Genomic DNA, 19,513 nt, shown 5'->3' on the forward strand with positions numbered 1-19,513 from the left:
AATAAAATATATTGTTATGGGTGTATATTTAAAGGATAACAAGCTCTGACTTCTGTGCAGTACATTCAAGAGCTTCTGTTTACTACTGAAAGTACATGCTATAGGAGAAGAGATTTTTCATATGGATGATTACCTATGAGCTCTACCTGCTTGAAAAGGTCTTTAGGAATCAGTACACCAGAAAGAAAAGCTAAACAGAAGACAGTGATCAAGTACACTAGTTCCCAGAGAAATGTTATCTGCTGTAATAAGGTAACATTTCTCAAAAATTACAAAGTCTGACAAGGGTTGGTGAAAAGGTATGGAAAAAGGAACTCTCATCCACTGCTTATGGGAATGTAAATTAGTAAAGCCTCTTTGGAGAACAATTTTGCAATTGTAGCAAATTTCAGCCCACGTATTTTTAACCCAGCAATTCTACTTCTGAGTATAAAATTGTTCTAGAGAAACCTTTACACATGGGCAAAAGAGAAAAGACATTCACAGCAGCACTGTAATAGCAAAATATTGAAAACAGCCTAAATGTCCATCAGTGGAGGAAAAGTAAAATGTGATACATCCAACTGATGAAACACCATCCACTAGTTAAAAAAAATATGTCACTATGGGTATGCTTCAAAAATACAATGATAAATGGAAAACAACAAGGCAGAATGGTATATACAGAATACCATTTCTACCAACATCAAGATTCATAACAGTGATTACTTATGGGGTGGTTGAGAGAGAAGGGAACTGGGAAGACATATTAAAGAAGCTTCAACTTTAGTAATACTGTTTCTTCTAGAATATAAAACTGAAGCAAATACAACAAAATGTCAAATTGTATTCATTCCGGGTGACAGGTACTTAAACATCTACTATATTATCCTGTGTACTTTCATCTTTGCAACTGGGGAAACAAAAACGGCTGTGCATACAGAGCTTTATGGGGGGTGTGGGGAGAATAAGCCAGATGTTTTCTAATATTCACTCAGAAAAGGAAATACCGAAAAAATTTTAAATAAACTCATCAGGGTCACAGCACAGAGCCCGATGCGGGCCTCGAACCCACAAACCGTGAGATCATGACCTGAGCCAAAGTCGATCACTTAACTGACTGAGCCACCCAGGCACCCCTGAAAATGTTTGTTAGTGTAAATTTCTCTGTAATTTCTGAGTCCACACTCAAGTCTAAATATCTAACAGTCATTTGGTGCCATTCTCAAGGAACTATAATTCTGAGTTAGGACTTCTTAATTTAACAGAAATTAAGTTAAAAAACAGAAACTAGGGGTGCTTAAGTGGCTCAGATGGTTAAGCGTCTAACTTTGGCCCAAGTCATGATCTTGCGGTCCATGAGTTTGAGCCCAGAATAGAGCTCTGTGCTTGACAGTTTGGAGCCTGGAGCCTGCTTCAGATTCTGTGTCTCCCTCTCTCTCTCCCCCTCTCTCACTCACACTGACTCTGTCTCCCTCAAAAATGAATAAACATAAAAAAAATTTAAAAAACAAACAGAAAACAACTGGATGTAAATTTAACCTATGACTCAAGCTGTCACTGGCCTAGAGACAGATGCATGTGAAAGATCACAACAGTATTACACTGGACAATAAAAGAAAACTAAATTATGTTTATTCTTATTTTAAATATTATAATACATTTTTAGAAATTAAACTGATAGCTCACATGTGTGAATACCCATTACAAGTTTGCAGATTCCTAAGATGTAAGGAAGCATTAGGTAGAGAGCCAGAGATAAGACAGAAAAGGAGGTGGGGTTAAAGCCAAAAATAAACTTGGATTGAGTGATTATCTATCTATCTATCTATCTATCTATCTATCTATCTATCTATCTATTTAAAGTAGGCTTCATACCCAGTGTAGGGCTTGAACTCACGACCCTGAGATCAAGAACTGAGCTGGGATCAAGAATTAGATGCTTAGGGGTGCCTGGGTGGCTTAGTCAGTTATTAAGCATCTGACTCTTGATCTCGGCTCAGGTCATGATCTCATGGTTTATGAGTTCGAGCCCTGGAATTCTGTTTCTCCCTCTCTCTGATCCTCCCCTACTCATGCTTTCCCTCTCTCTGTCTCAAAATAAACAAATAAACTTGAAAAAAAAGAATTGAATGCTTAACTAACTGAGCCACTCAGGAGCCCCAGACCTGGACTATGTTAACATTCTGCCTTGGGTGACTCTGCTCTCGGAACAGAGGAAATTCTCTTCTTATTCCTCCAATGCACCGGCTCACTTCTTACTCCTCTGACTCAACAATCAGGTCACTTTATAACACTGTTCACATGAGGCAGAATATTCTAAGCAAAGCAGATTTATATGCTTATTTTGCCATTATTGCAACAACACTGCAAAAGAAAATGAATCATAAAATAATGATAGTAATAATTATATTTTGCATTTGTGTAACACTCCAACCAAGACAATATAAAGAATAAAAACCAGAGTGGAGTCTGTTCTTCCCATTCAAGAAATCCAGCCAGGACTAATAAAAGCAGCAAGAGCCATCAGCATTAATGAGGAGGCTGCAGATAATGGCCATCTTACCCAGCTGGTTCTTCATCCCCATGAGCACAGAGTTCATGTGAGCTTTGGAAGCATAGAGCTTGCTCACAGCCTTCCTTGACCTGATCATCTCCTTGGCCAAAACTACACAGACGTCTTTCTGGCCCTTCTTGGCAGCATCTTTCACTGACCGTTTTACTTTTTCTTCTTCTCTTTGGATATCTAAATTTAGAACATAAGACAAAACACCAAAAAATTAAGGGTAAACCAGATTTATTGGCATTCAAATCCATTCTTATGGTGATCTAAATGGGTCTATTAAAAGGAAAACAGAGGCGCCTGGGTAGCTCAGTCAGTGGAGCGTACAACTCTCAATTTTGAGGTTTTGAGTTCAAGCCCAATGTTGGGTGTAGAGATTACTTAAAAATAAACATTAAAAAAATTTTTTTTTGAGAAAGACAGAGCACGAGTGGGGGAGGAGTAGACAGAGAGGGAGACACAGAATCCGAAGCAGGCTCCAGGCTCTGAGCTGTCAGCACAGAGCCCAACATGGGCTTGAATACATTTACTATGAGATCATGACCTAAGCCAAAGTCAGACACTTAACTGACTGAGTCAACCAGGTGCCCCTTAAAAATAAAATCTTAAAAAAAAACTAAAAAGAAAAACAGAGAGGATGATTTAAACAAAATTAAAATAATTAATGTGATAGGTTTTCATTATTTCCAGAAACAACATTAAAGTAACTTAGGAGTAAACAGGTAAGTAAATCCTATTACATTAGGCAAAATTTCAAAACTGCCTTTCCAAGGCCATTCTAACATTCATTGGTACTGTACTAAGGAACTTTAAACATACTATAAATGAGCTTTCTCTAATAATCAATAATGTTTCTGCAATTATGGGAGTATAATCTCTGTACATTTATTAATGATTTATAAAAACCTGCAACTTGAGGAAAACCCAAACATATTAAAGTATCAAAACATCATCAACCAGAGGTAAGATACGTCTGTATTATATGCTTTATGAACAGCAGAAATACTTTTATTGTGGTAAAACACACATAACATAAATTTGCCATCTTAACCATTATTTTAAGTGTACAGCTAAGTGGTATTAAGCACATTCATTTTGTTGTGAACCATCAGCACCATCCATCTCCAAAATTCTTTACAACTTTCAAAACTGAAACTCAGGCTGTGTGCCCAGGGTCATGGGGATCTGTCTCTTGCTTTAACAATGTATGTAGACAGAAAGGCCCCATACCATTTTTCTAGTTGCAATTGTTGGAATCATCTTCTCTGCCATCCTCCACCTGTGGGATCAGCCAACACCACATTTCCAGCTTAACTCCTTACTGCTATTAAACACAAGTGCCCAGATTCATCTGAAGTATTTCACTGAGGTTCTGAGATTCCTAAGAATTATTCCACCTTCAACTTCCTGGTCAACATTTACCTGTGTACCTCCTATACCTGCCTCTCCTGGGCTTCTATTTCAACTGTTAGAATGTGACTCAGCAGGGCCTGGGCCACTTCCTTCATAAGTGGGCACCTCGCATCTCTTGAAGATGAAAAATCAGCTCCCTCTTCCAGGAGGTGCAGAAGCCGCCTCAAGATCAGTGGGGCAAAAACTCCAGGGTTCTAGACAAGAACCTGAAGCAGGCCCCTTGGGATCTGAAAGCCAGGGGTTCTGCCCACACAGACCCCCATGTCTGAGACTTTTTGAGGAACCATTTCCTGGATGAGGAGGGGAAACTCAGGAGGATGGTGACCACCTGGCTTGCCTGCGCAGGCTGGCCAGCCACTAGGCTGGGCAAAGATCTCTTCGAAAGGCTCACTCCTCAAGCAAGACGGAGTCTGCATAGCCCAGCAGCCTCTGAAGGGATCCCTCTGGCACCCCCTTGGTGTCTGCGCTTCTGCCTGAGCCTCCCCGTGCAGCCACAGGCAGCTTTCAACCACCCAGGAGCCCCACCCTGACCGTGTACCAAATGGAAACAATAATGTTTTTTGCAGCAAAAACAACAAAAAACCTCAAACTCAAACCCATTACTCAATGACATCCCATTCCCTCCTCCCATCACCCCCCCAGTAACCATCATTCAACTTTCTGCCTTTACGAATTTGACTACTCTAAGCACCTTATATAAATGGAATCATAGAGTATTTGTTTTTTTTGTGGACTAGCTTATTTCACTTAGCATAACATCCTTGAAGTTCATCTGTGTTGTAGCATGTATCAGAATTTCTTTTTAAGGCTTTCCACTGCATGTATATGCCAATTTTGTTCATTCATGTATCAACAGGCATCTGGGTTGCTTTTAACTCTTAGCTATTGTGAATAATGACACTATGAACATAAGCATGCAAATATCTCTACAAGACCCTTTTCAAATTTTTTGTGTATATACCTATATTACCATAGACTGGGTGGCTTAAAAATCATAGATTTATTTCTCACAATTCTGGAGGCTGGAAAGTCCAAGATCAAGGTGCCAACAACCAATTTGGTTCCTGCTGAGAGCCTACTTCCTGGTTTGCAGACAGTTAGCTTTTTGCTGTATCCTGACATGGCCAAGAGACACAAAAATTCAGTCCACAGCATTCTGCTCTGCCCCCTCCCCAAATTTATGTCCTTCTCACATGCAAAATGCACTCATTCCATCCCAACCACCTCAAGTGTCTTAACTTGTTCCAGCATCAACTTTAACTTCTCAAGTCCAAAGTCTCATCTAATGCCTGAAACTAATGTAACATGTGAGCCAACTATATTAAAAAATAAATTATATATAAAATATACAATCTAAATTTTTTTTTAACGTTTATTCATCTTTGAGAGAGAGACAAACAGAGCATGAGCAGGGAGGGGCAGACAGAGAGGGAGACACAAAATTCAAAGCAGGCTCCAGACTCTGAGCTGTCAGCACAGAGCCTGATGCGGGGCTCGAATTCATGAACCATGAGATCGCATGACCTGAGCCAAAGCCGGATGTCACCCAAGTGCCGTATATATACGTAATCTAAATCAGATATGGGTGAGACTCAAGGTATGATTGATCCTGAGGCAAAATTATTCTCCAGTTATGAACATGCAACAGGCATTCCAAAAGGGAGAAATAGGGAAGGAAGGGGTGACAGTCCCAAGCAATTCCAAAACCTAGCAAGGCAAACTCTAGAAGACCTTAAAAGTCAAGAATAATCTTCTTTGACTGAGTGCTCTGACTTCCAGACCCACTGAGGTGGCAATATCACCCTCATACTTTAGTGGGGTACCACCAGGCTGTGACTTTCTGTAAAGGCCCATCCAACCTAAGGCTCTGCTGGGGGGGCGGGGGGGCATACCACCAGGGGTCTACTAGAAGTCCTTCCCTACAGCTTTGATTAAAAGCAGTGTGGGTTACTAGAACCAAGATGGTAGCTCTGATGATCTCTGAATCAGCTTTTGAGACATTCTTTCCTTGAAGAACAGTGCAAGTTTGAAGCCTAATGGTCTGTTTTATTGTCCTGTCCTGCAGAATCTGACAGCCTTCGTTCATTCTGACCTGTATCCATCTCCTTCAGTCCAAATTGGCAGTAATCTTGCTGGGGTCACTGAAGAAGTCCATGGCTAACACACATTCTAATCTCTTTATCAAATGGTTGGTCAGTCATACCCTTGTGTCTTCTTCTAAACATGCTTTCTCATTTTTTGCAATATGTACAGATTGAGACTATTCTAAATCTTTAAGTTCTGTTTCCTTTTTGTTTAACGATTCCTTCTTTGAAATAATAAGTGAAGTCAGCAAGGTTGCCTGATAAAATACACAGAAATCAGCTACATTTATATACACTGATAACGAAGTGGCAGAAAGATGAATTAGGGAAACAATTCCATTTACAACTGCACCAAAAAGAATGAAACTCCTAGGAATGAACTTAACCCAGGAAGTGAAAGACCTGTACTCTGAAAACTATTAAAACAATGATAAAAACAATGAAGATGATACAAACAAATGAAAATATATTCATTCCATGCTTGTGGACTGGAAGAATATTAAAATGTCTATACTATACAAAGCAATCTGCAGATTCAGTGCAATCCTTATTAAAGTACCAACAGCATTTTTCACAGAACTAGAACAAATAATACTAAAATTTGTATGCAACCACATAAGACCCTAAAAAGCCAAAGCAACCCTGAGAAAAAAGAATAAAGCTGGAAGTATCATAATCCCAGGTTTCAAGATATATTACAAAGCTATAGTAATCAAAACCCTATGCTACTGGCACGCACGCACGTGCACACACAAACACACACACGACATATAAACAAATGGAACAGAATACAGAGCCGAGAAATAAACCCAAACTTATATGGTCAATATATGACAAAGGAGGCAAGAATATACAATGGGGAAAAGACACTGTTTTTAGTAAATGGTGCTGGGAAAATTGGACAGCTACTTGCAAAAAAATGAGACGATACCACTTTCTAACATCATACACAAAAATAAAGTGGACTAAAGAACTAAACATGAGACCTGAAACCATAAAATTCCTAGAAGAAAACACAGATAGTAATTTTTTTTACCATGGCCTTAGCAACATTTTTCTAGATAAGACTACTCAGGCAAGGGAAACAAAAGCAAAAATAAATTATTAAGGCTACATCAAAATGAGAGCTTTTGCAAAGGAAGGAAATTGTCAACAAAAAGGCAACCTGCTAAATGGGAGAAGATCTTTGCAAATAATATATCTGATAGGGGTGAATATCCAAAGTATATAAAGAACTTAAACAACATATCAACACTAAAAACACCCCAAAAAACAAAAAACCCACCCCAAACAAACCAATTAAAAAATGGGCAGTAGACCTGAATAGACATTTCTCTGAAGATCACCAACAAACACACAAAAAGATGCTCACCATTACTAATCATCAGGGAAATGCCAACCAAAACCACAATGAGATATCACCTTACACCTGTCAGAATGGCTAGAATCAAACAACAAGAAATAACAAGTGTTGAAGAGGATGTGGAGAAAAGAGAACCTTCATGCACTGTTGGTGGGAATGTAAATTGGTGCAGCCACTGTGGAAAAGAGTATGGTGGTTCCTCAAAAAATTAAAAACAGAAATACTATTTGATCCAGTAATTCCACTACTGGGTATTTACCCAAAAACAACAAAAATACTAATGTGAAAAGACATATGCACCCCTCTGTTTATTGCAGCATTTACACTAGCCAAGATAAAGACAGAATAGAAAGATGTAGATAATAGAAAGATAAAGATAATAGAAAGATATCTCTTCTGATAAAGGCACTAAATCCCATTCATAAACGATCCACCTTCATGGCCTAATTACTTCCCAAAGCCCCACTTCCTCCAAATACTATCACACTGGGGATGAGGGCTTGAACATATGAATTTTGGGAGCAAAACAAACATTGAGTCCATAGTAATACTCAAAAGCAGAATTGTGGAATCACATGGTAATTCTATTTTTAACTTTTTTAGGAATAGTCATACTGTTTTCCACAGCTGTTGTGCCATTTTACATTCCCACCAAGAGTGACCACTGGCTTAAATTTCTCTACATCGTTGCCAACACTTGTTTTCCATTTTGTTTTAATTGATAGCAGCCATCCTAATGGGTGTGAGGTGTTATCTCTTTGCGGTTTTGATGTGCATTTCCCTAATGATCTGTGATTTTGAACATTTTTTCATGTGCTTATTGACCACTTGTACATTTTCTTTGGAGAAATATTCTAAAAGCCTGAAAGTCTATTCAAAACCTTTACAAATTTTTGGATAGGGCTATTTTTTAGTTGTTGAGTTTTAAGGGCTTTATATATATATTCTGGATATTAATCCCTTATCAGATATATGATTTATAAATATTTTCTACCATTTGGTGGGTTACCTTTTTACTGTTACTGTTTCTACTATGTATTTTGAGTCACAAAAATCTTTGATCTCCATAAAGTCCAGTTTGTTATATTTTTTTTTGTTGCCTGTAGTTTTGGGGTCAAATCCAAAAAATCACTGCCAAATCCAGTATCATGATGCTTTTGCCCTATGTTTTCTTCTAGGGATTTCAGTCTTAGCTTTTACATTTAGGTCTTAATTTTGAGTTAATTTTTGTATATGGTATTAAGTAGGGGTCCAACTTCATTATTTTGCATGTGGATGTCTAGTTCTCCCAGCCCCATCTGCTGAAAAGACTCTTTTCCCCAGGGAATGGTCTTGGCACCCTTGTCAAAAATCATTTGGCCATATATGGAAGGATTTATTTCTGGGCTCTCAATTCTATTTCATTGGTCTTTATGACTGTCTTCATGCAGGTACTATAGTTTTGTAGTAAGTTTTGAAATGAGAGAGTGGGAGTCCTCCAAATTTGTTCTTTTTCAAGACTGTTTTAGCTCTTCCCTGGGATTCTATATGAATTTTAAAGTGTATTTTTCTATTTCCGAAAAAAAGTCTTTGGGATTTTGAAAGGGTTTACATTGAATCTGTAGATCACATTGGGTGCTATTGATATCTTAACAATGCTAAGTATTCCAGTCCATGGACACAGAATGTCTTTCCATTTACTTAGATATTTAATTTCTTTCAGTAATGTTTTTATAGTTTTCTTTGTACAAGTTTTCCACCTCCTTGGCTTATTCCTAAGTATTTCACTCTTTTTGTTGCTACTGTAAACAGGACTGGTTTAAAAAAAATTTTTTTTAATGTTTATTTATTTATTTATTTTTTTTTTCAACGTTTATTTATTTTTTGGGACAGAGAGAGACAGAGCATGAACGGGGGAAGGTCAGAGAGAGAGGGAGACACAGAATCTGAAGCAGGCTCCAGGCTCTGAGCTGTCAGCACAGAGCCTGATGTGGGGCTTGAACTCACGGACCGTGAGATCATGACCTGAGACGAAGTCGGACGCTTAACTGACTGAGCCACCCAGGCGCCCCAATAGGACTGTTTTCTTAATTTCTTTTTCAGACTATTCACTGTTAGTGTGTAGAAATGCAGTTAATTTTTGTATGTTTTATATCCTAATTTGAATTAACTTATTAGTTCTAACAGTTTTGTTGTAGAATCTTTATACACATTAAGATGTTTTAAACACATTAAGATTGTATTATCTGAAAAGAGATCATTTTACTTCTTCCTTTTCAATTTGGACGCCTTTTCTTTCTTTTACTTAATTGCTCTGTTTAGAGATTTCCAGTACTCTGTTGAGAGGTAGCAAAGTCAGGCAATTGTTGCGGTGTTTCTAATGGTACAGAAAAAGTTTTCTTTCACCACTGAGTGTAATGTTTGCTGTGGATTTTTCACATATGGCTTTTATTATGTTGAGGTAATTTCCTTCTATTCCTATCAATGTTACCATAAAAGGGTGTCAAATTCTGTCAAATGTTTTTTCCATCAACTGAGATGATCATGTATTTTTTCCTTTATTTTATTGATGTGCTATATTACATTGGTTGATTTACATATATTAAACTATCCTTGCATTCCAGGAATCCAATTTTGCCATGGTGAATAATCCTCTTGAATTTTGTCTGCTAGTTTTTTTTTTTCTTTTCTTTTTTGGTTATTTCTGCATTAGTGTCCATAAGAGATATTGGTCTGTAGTTTTCTTTTCCTGTAGTGTCATCTGGCTTTGGTATCAGGGAAACGATGGCCTTATAAAAGAACTTAAGTGTTTTCTTCTCAATGTTTTGGAAAAGTTTGATAAGAGCTGGGGTTAGTTCTTACAATGTTTGGTAGAAATCACCAGGGAATATATCAGATCTAGGACTTTTCTTTCTCAGGAGATTTTTGCTTACAGATTCAATCTCCTTACTAGTTACACCTGTTCAGATTTTCTCTTCATGTTTCAGTCTTGGTAAGTTTTGTGATTCTAGGAATTTGTCCATTTCATCTATATTATCCAATTCATTGGTATACAACTGTTCATAGTACCCCTATAATATATATTGTCAATTTTTTTTAGAATCGTAGTAGCACTCCCACTTTCATTTCCAATTTTAGGCATTTGAGTCTTCTTTCTTTCTCTTTTGTCCTTTTAGTCAGTGTAGCCAAAGATTTGTCAATTTTATTGGTGTTTTCGAAGAACTCACTTTTGATTTCTTATTCTCTATTGTTTTTCTATTCTCCATTTTATTTATCTCTGCTCTAATCCTATTACTTCTTTCATTCTGCTAGTTTTAGGTTAAGTTTCTTCTTTTTCTAATTCTGTAAGATGTAAAGTTAGGTTGTTGATTTGAGTTCTCCTTTTTTAATGTAAGCATTTTTACAGCTATAATTTCCCTCTGAGTACTGCTTTTGCTACATACCATAAGTTTTGATACACTGTATTGTGATTTTCACTGATCTATAAATACTTTCTAGTTTCCCTTATGGTGTGTATCTATCTATCTATCTATCTATCTATCTATCTATCTATGATACAGATATAGACGTACATATCATATATATACATATAGGCCCATATACTGTTTTGAGTGTGTTGGGGTACCTGGGTGACTCGGTCAGTTAAGCATCTGACTTCGGCTCAAGTCATGATCTCACTGTTTGTGAGTTCAAGCCCCACATCAGGCTCTGTGCTGACAGCTCAGAGCCTGGAGCCAGCTTCAGATTGTGTGTCTCCCTCTCTCTCTGCCCCTCCCTCGCTCACACTCTCTCTCTCTCAAAAATAAACATTTAAAAAAGAGTGTGTTAATTTCCCAATATTTGTGAATTTTCCAGTGTTCCATCTTCTGACTTCTAATCAACCTTGTGGTCAGAGAAGACACATTATATAACTATATTTTAAATTGATTGAGACTTGATTTTTGAACTAACATATAGTCTATTCTAAAGAATGTCCCATGAGCACTTGAGAAAAATATGTATTCTGTTTTTGGGTATTCTATATAGGTCTATTAAATCTAGTTGATTTATTATGTTATTCAAGTATTCTTATTTCCTTATTATTTTTTTAAGTTTATTTATTTATTTTGAGAGAGACAGAGACAGCACAAGCAGGGGAGGAGCAGAGAGAGGGGGAGACAGAGAATCCCAAGCAGGCTCCACACTGCCAGCATAGAGCCCAACATGGGGCTCAAACTCACGAAACTACAAGATCATGACCTGAGCAGAAACCAAGAGTCAGATGCTCAACTGACTGAGCCACCCAGGCACCCCCCTTATTTACCTTATCTGGTTGTTCTATTCACTTTTGAGAGTAGGTTATTAAAGTCTCCAACTATTATTGTAGAATTACTTCCCCTTTTCGTTTTGTCAATTTTTACTTCATATATTTTGACAATCTTTTCAGGGGCATAGATGTGTATAATTAATTGTTATATCCTCTTATTCTACTGAAACTGTTAATAACATATAATGTCCTTCTTTGACTCTTCTAATCTTTTTGATTTAAAGTTTGTTTTGTGTAAATATAGCAACCTCCACTCTCTTTTGGTTACCATTTCCATGGATTATCTTTTTTTGTCCTTTCACTTTCAACCTATTTGTATTTTTGGATCTAAAGTGATTAAGTCTCAGGGTCACCTAAGTGGCTCACTCAGTTGAGCATCTCTTGATTTTGGCTCAGGTCATGATTCCAGGTTCATGGGCTCCAGTCCCTTGTTGGGCTCCATATTGAGTGTGGAGCCTGCTTAAAATTCTGTCTCTCCATCTGCCCCTCTCCCCTATTCGCACTCTCTCTCTAAAGTAAAAGAAAATAAAATAAGTCTTTTGCAGACAGCATAGAGTAGAATCATTTTTTAAAAAATCCATTCTGCCAGGGTGCCTGGGTGGCTCAGTCAGTTAAGTGTCCGACTTCAGCTCAGGTCATGATCTCGCAGCCCGTGAGTTCAAGCCCCGCATCTGGCTCTGTGCTGACAGCTCAGAACCTGGAGCCTGCTTTGGATTCTGAGTCTCCCTCTCTTTCTGTCCCTTCCCTCCTCTTGCTCTCTCTCTCAAAAATAAAAATAAATAAACATTAAAAAAAAATACATTCTGCCAAGCTCTGTCTTTCAACTAAAGAATTTAATCCATTTACATTTAATTACTGATATGAAGGGGCCTACTTTTGCCATTTGTTGTATTTTTCTGTAGGCCTTACAGCTTTTTCTTTCATTTCCTGCATTAACGTCTTCTTTTGTGTTTACTCATTTCTTTTTTCATAATGGAACTTTTCAAATCCCTTTTCATTGGCTTTTTGGTATAATGTATAGCTATTTTCTTTGTGATTACCATGGATATTACACTTAATATCCTAAAGTTATAACACTAACTTGAATTCATATGAGCTTAACTTCAATAGTACACAAAAACATTACTTGTATACAGCTCTGTCCCTACGCCCATTCAGTTACTGATGTCACTGAAGTACTTTTTCTGTACTGTGAGTTCAAACACGTATTTTTTTTTAATGCTCAAGTCTCCTAAATCATGTAGAAAACAAAAACGGATATACAACCAAAGTTACAAAAATGCTAGCTTTTATAATTGTCCATGTATTTACCTTTAACAGAAATATCTATTTTTTGGGGCGCCTGGGTGGCTCAGTCGGTTGAGTGGCCGACTTCGGCTCAGGTCACAATCTCACAGTCCGTGAGTTCGAGCTCTGCGTCGGGCTCTGTGCTGACAGCTCGGAGCCTGGAGCCTGTTTCAGATTCTGTGTCTCCCGCTCTCTGACCCTCCCCCGTTCATGCTCTGTCTCTCTCTGTCTCAAAAATAAATAAACGTTAAAAAAAAAAGTTAAAAAAAAAAAAAGAAATATCTATTTTTTCACATGGCTTCAAGTTACTGTCCTATTTTAATTTCAACTGAAAGGACACCCTATAGCACTTACTGCTAGGCTGGTCTAGTGGTTAACAAATTCCCTCAGTTTTTGTTTATCTACGAGTATCTTGATTTCTCCCTCATTTTGCTGGATATAGGATTCTTGGCTGATAGTTCTTTCAGCATTTGAATATATCGACCCACTGCCTTCTGGGCCTCAACACTTCTGGTGAGAAATCTGCTGAAAATCTCACTGAGGATCCCTTCTATATGGTGAGTCATTTCTCCCTACTTTAAACACTATCTTTCTAAAATTTGATTATAATGTGCTTTGGCATGAGTCTGTTTGAATATACATCATTTGGGATATGTGGCACTTATTGGATTATATTCATGTCTTTCATAAAATTGGGGAAGTTTTTGTCAATATTTCTTTAAATCATCTCCCTGCCCCTTTTCTCTACTTTGCTTCTGGGACTCCCACAGGGTGTATGCTGGCCTACTTCATGGTGTCCTACAGATCCCTTGGGCTCAGTTTACTTCAATTTTTTTCCCTTCTTCTCAGACTTGATAATTCCAACTATACTATTTTCAAGTTCACTGACTCTTCTGCCTGCTCATATCTGCTTTCAAATAACGCTGGCAAATTTTTCATTTCAGTTATTGTACTTTTCAGCAGAATTTCTTGTTTTTCATGCTTTCTCTTTACTGATGTTTCCATTTTGTTCATGAACATTTGTTCATGTTTCTGTCATTTTCTTGACCTTGTCCACATCTTACCTTAGCTCTCTGCACACCTTTAAAACAACTGTTTGAAAATATTTGTTGAGTAAATCAGTCATCTGGTCTTTCTCAGGGACATTTTTTTGTTCATTTATTTTCTTTTGGATGGACCATATTTTCCTGTTTGTACATCTTGTGATTTTTTTGTTATTGTTGAAAATGAATCTTTGAATCCTTAACTCTGGTATTCAGACTCTCCCACTTCCCCAGGGTTTGCTGTTTTTTATTGATGTAGGGTATTTCTGTGCTGGGCACCAACCTGCTGCACTGTAAAGTTAAAGTCTTCTCAGATCTTTTCAGAGCTGCATTTTCCCCTCAGTGTGCATGATGACCTTTTATATTCCCTCATATATATGGTTGTTTTTGGATGTCTTAGCTGTTGATATTAGGAATATAAAATAGTGGAGTGCTCTGGAAAGCATTATGGTGTTTCCTCAAAAATTAAATATAGAATTACCATTTGATCCAGCAATTCCACTATAGGGTATATACATACCAAAAAAAAAAAAAATGACATCAGGGCTTTGATGAGATATTTGTACACTCATGTTCATAACAGCATGATTCACAATAGCCCAAAGGTGGAAACAACCCAAATGTCTATCACAAGATGAATATAATGAAGTACTACTCAGTCTTAAAAAGGAAGTTAAATCGGTAGGGTTAGGAAAAGGGGAAAAAAAAAAAAAGGAAGCTAATTCTGATTCATGCTATATAACATGGATGAATGTTGAAAACATTATTATGATAAGTAAAATAAGTCAGGCACAAAGGGACAGATATTGTTTGATTCCACTTACATGAGGTACCTAGAATAGTCAAATTATACATAGAAACAGAAAGTAGAACAATGGTTACTAGGGAATTTGGTATCCATTGTGGGGGGAAAGAAAGTTATTGTTTAATGTGTACAGAGTTTCAGTATGGGATAAAGGAAACGTTTTGAAAATGGATAGTGGTAATGGTTACACAGCAGTGTGAAAGTACTTAATATCACTGAACGGTATACTTAAAACTAGTTTTGTATTAGGTATCTTTGACTTTATAAGAAATAAATCAATAAAATATCAACAGGAAAAGTATGATCCATTCATAAATAAGTATTTTTGTACAAATACAAGTACAGATATAAGTTTCAGATATATCTGAAAGGATGATCACCAAAATATTTGTGGTATTATGTGTGGGTGGTAGAATTTCAGGGTGGTTTTAACTTTCCTATTTATACTTTTCTGCATCGATATGTATATTATTACTTTTATACTCATGGGGAGAGATATAGAAACCAAACTATTTTCATTTGAGAAGGGGGCAATGTATATGGTCTAAATTCATTCTAGTATTGTCTATGATGAGTACTCTAAGTGTATTACACATCTAACTGAAAGCTAAAACTCTGGACTACATGAGTTCTCCATAAGAAGGTGAGAATTACTTGTACTTATACTTTGCTTTATTGAGGTTACTATTGTTTTTCTCTTTAAACTTTTTTTTCAAGTAGATCATACACACAGAAAAGCATACATTACTGTAGAGATATACAAATTTTCACAAATTAAACACACCCATGTAACCACCATATCAAGAAACAAAGTATTACAAAAGTCTATGTCTGCCTTAATGCACCATGCCCCCCAAGGGTAACCAGTACTCTGACTTCAAGATCATAGGTTAATTTTGCAGATTCTAGGTTTTGCACTGGTATTTTTTACAAAATCTATTCACCTTGACTGCTAATATAAAACCAAATGAAAGACAAGTCTCTCTATGATAAATTTTTATAAGCAAGTAACATTTATTTTATTAATGTTTATTTTGAGGGGTGCGGGTGGAGAGAATCCCAAGCAGGCTCCTGGCTCAGTGCAGAGCCTGACTTGGGGCTTGATCTCCATCCCATGAACTCTGAGATCATGATCTGAGCCAAAATCAAGAGTTAGGCATAACAGACTGAGCCATTCAGCCACGAAAATTCAGTAATTTTTAAAAGAAATTTTAAAAAGAAAAAACTTACATTTACTTACATATTTAATATTTCCAGCATGCTTCATGCCTCTGGGTAGATCCCAGTTTGTATCTGGTATAATTTTCCTTCAGCTCACAACTTCCTTTAACATTGCTTGTACTGTAGATTTCCTGGCAGCAAATTCTCTTGGCTTTTGTATAAAAATAGCTTTGTTTCACCTCCACTTCAGAATGCTATTTTCACTGGATATAGAATTCTAGGATAATGTTGAGTTCTTTTCTTTCTTTCAGCACATTAAAGATGTTTTGGTTTGAGGTGCCTGGGTACCTCAGTTGGTTGAGCATCTGACTCCTGACTTCATTTCAGTTCAGGTCACGATCACAGAGCCTGGGATTGAGCCCTGAGCTGGGCTCCAAACTCAGTGTGGGGCCTGCTTAAGAATCTCTCCCTCTCTCTGCCCCTCTCCCCTGCTCGTTCTCTGTCTCTAAAAATAATTAAAATAATTTAAGAAACAGGAAAAAAAGATGTTTTGGTTTGCATTGCTTCTGAAAGAAAATTTTAATCATCCTTATCATTTTGTTTTTTAATGTGATTTTTTTCTCGGACTGTCTTCTCTCTTGATTGTTAACTTTCAGTAATTTGAATATGACATGCTGTGGTATGTTTTTGTTTGTATTATCCTTGACACATGACACCACCTGATATTGTTCCACAGGTCACTGATGCTGTGTTCATACATATTTTCCTTTACTTTTTTTCCCTCTGTATTATAGTTTAGATAGTTTGTACTACTTTCACTGATCTTATTTTTATACTGTCTTATGTGCTTCTTTAACTCATGCAGTGAAGTTTTCATTTTATTTCAATTTATTTCTAAATCCTAGAAGTTCCATTTTATTCTTTTCTGTATCTTCTATTTATCCCATTATATCCATGTTTTCCTTTAAATTCCTTAACATATTTATAATAGCTGTTTAAAAGCTTGTCTGCTTTTTCAACCACCCCTTTTTTTCTGGGTCTATTTGTATCACCTGATTTTTTTTCCTGATTCTGAATCACACTTTACTGCTTCTTCCTAGTCATTTTTCATGGGATGTTGGGCACTCTAAATGTTTCATTTTAAGTGCCTGAATTTTTTGGTCTTTCTTTAAAGAGCATTTACCTTTATTGGCATTTAAGCTGTCTGCAGATCAGCTTTCAAGAACTTTTTTTCTGGTTTACTTTTGAGAGAAAGAGAGAGCGAGAGAGAGAGAGAGCAAGCGCACACATGAGCGGGGGAGGGCCCCAGAGAGAGGGAGACAGAGAATCCAAAACAGGCACTGCGCCATCAGCACAAAACCTGACATAGGGGATGAACCCATGAACCAAGAGTTCACGAGATCATGCCCTGAGCCAAAGTCGGATGCTCAACCAACTGAGCCACTCAGGTTTAGGCCCCAAGAGCTGTTTTTAAGCTTTGCTGGTGAGGGCTTATGGTTGCCTTTAATTTAGGCCTGCCTTAGCCTTAATATTAAGACGTGATCTTTCTGGGTTCTCTACTGAATGTCCAAGATGTTCAACAAAGTCTCTTTCCTGTGTCTTATCTACCATCTCTCAATTTTGTTAGCTTTAAGAATTGTTTAGCTTATAGTGTATTTGTTTTGTCCCCAGTAATTGTTCTTTGCCTAGCCTCTTGAAATCTCATTCTAAGTATGCAGAGCTTAGAATTCAGCCAAAGACTCAATGGTACACTGTGTAGGCATTTAGAGCTTTCTCTGGGTACTGCCCCTCTCTCTGATATTTTGCCCCACAAATTCGTCACTACAGCCTCCCTGAACCCTGACCTCTGCCTCCTCAACCCCAAGACCACCATGCTCTGCTTAGAATTTCCTCCCATATGCTACAATCAGAAAGTTTCTCCAGGCTGAAAATCAGGACCATATTAAGACTCTCTTTGTGGGGCACCTGGGTGGCTCAGTCGGTTGAGCATCTGACTCTTGATTTCAACTCAAGTTATGATCTCATGGTTCGTGCGATTGAGCCCCATGTTGGACTCTATGCTGACAGCATGGAGCCTACTTAGGATTTTCTCTCTCCCTCTGCCTCTCCCCCCTGACCCAACTCTCTCTCAAAATAAATAAACAAACTTAAAAAAAAAAAAAGACTCTCTGTTTCCCTCTTCCTGGAAAAAAAAAAAAAAATCCTTTGCTGTCAGTTGTCCAAGGTTTGAAAACCGAAGTTTCACAGAATTTGTCCAGTTTTTTTCTTTATTTATGATGGAAGTGCAAATCTAAAATCATTACTCCATCATGGCTGGGAATAGAATTTCCTGTTCCAATTCCTTTCTTGAGGGAGTGATACTGGAATACACTGCTGGTATTTTCTCTAATTATGAAAGTGTTAAAAATCATAAAAGTTTTAAACATTACTATCTTTTTGCAAGTCACTTTAATTTTAAGTTGTACTTTACAACAACATTTAGAAATATATTTTCCTTGCAGGGCACCTGGTTGGCTTAGTAGGTTAAGTGTCTAACTTGGGCTCAGGTCACGATCTTGTGGTTCAGGAATTCAAGCCCCACATCAGGCTCTCTGCTGTCAGCACAGAGCCTGCTTCAGATCCTCTGTCCCCCTCTCTCTTAACTCTCCCCTGCTGGTTCTCTCTCTCTTTCAAAATAAATAAGTACACTTAAAACATATATTTAAAAAAAGAAAGAAATATATTTTCCTCGGGGTGCCCAAGCCTGGGTTGTTCGGTCAGTTGAGCACCCGACTCTTGATTTTGGCTCAGGTCAAACTCACAGTTTGTGAGTTCGAGCCCCACATCTGGCTCTCTGCTGTCAGCACAGAGCCTGCTTCAGATACTGTCTCCTGCTCTCTCTGCCCCTCCACTCCCACCCCGCCCCCTCAAAAATAAACAAACATTAAAAAAACTTTTTTTAATGTATTTTCCTCAATTTATAGCTATACTAAGATAAACAAAAGAGTGATGAAAATGGAATTGCACTGCATTCCTTACCCAAAATTTAACATGAATTTCATAAGATCATTTCTTCATAGGTGAGATGAGGTTTCTTTACTTCCTTTTTATAATGGCTTAAAACACAACTGTTTCTTTTACAATTCTAGTGGCCAAAATTCTAAAATTAAAATGTTGGAAGGACTGTGTTCTTCTGGAAGCTTCAAGGAATAATCAATTTCATTGCCTTCTCTAGCTTCTAGAGGACAACTGCATGGCTCATGACCTCCTTCTCCATCTTCAAAGGACATTACCTTAACATCTGGTTCCATGGCCACATCTCCTTTTTTCTCACTTTTTCTCAACATCATATTTCCTTCTTGTAAGGCTCCTTGTGATTACACTGGACCCACCCAGACACCCAGGATAATCTCTCCACCTGATGATCCCTAATTTGATCACATCTGCAAAGTCCCTTTTGTCACATAAGTGACATATTTACGGATTCTTGAGATTCGAAAGTGGACATCTTTGGAAGGTAATTATTCTATCCATCACAGTATGTGAGCACC

General features: G+C 37.4%; 1 protein-coding gene across 2 annotated transcripts in view; it reads right to left on the bottom strand.

The window, feature by feature from the left end:
* LOC123581078 (E3 ubiquitin-protein ligase RNF103) overlaps positions 1-19,513 on the bottom strand; it is a 102,173-nt gene that overhangs the window by 12,602 nt on the left and 70,058 nt on the right. For both annotated transcript variants that reach the window (XM_045446768.1, XM_045446766.1), the window contains one exon: positions 2,546-2,725. In XM_045446768.1, coding sequence (XP_045302724.1) covers positions 2,546-2,725 — 180 coding nt within the window. The remainder of the gene's footprint in view (positions 1-2,545; positions 2,726-19,513) is intronic.

Source organism: Leopardus geoffroyi, chromosome A3 (genome assembly GCF_018350155.1).
Source record: "Leopardus geoffroyi isolate Oge1 chromosome A3, O.geoffroyi_Oge1_pat1.0, whole genome shotgun sequence".
Classification (NCBI taxonomy): domain Eukaryota; kingdom Metazoa; phylum Chordata; class Mammalia; order Carnivora; family Felidae; genus Leopardus; species Leopardus geoffroyi.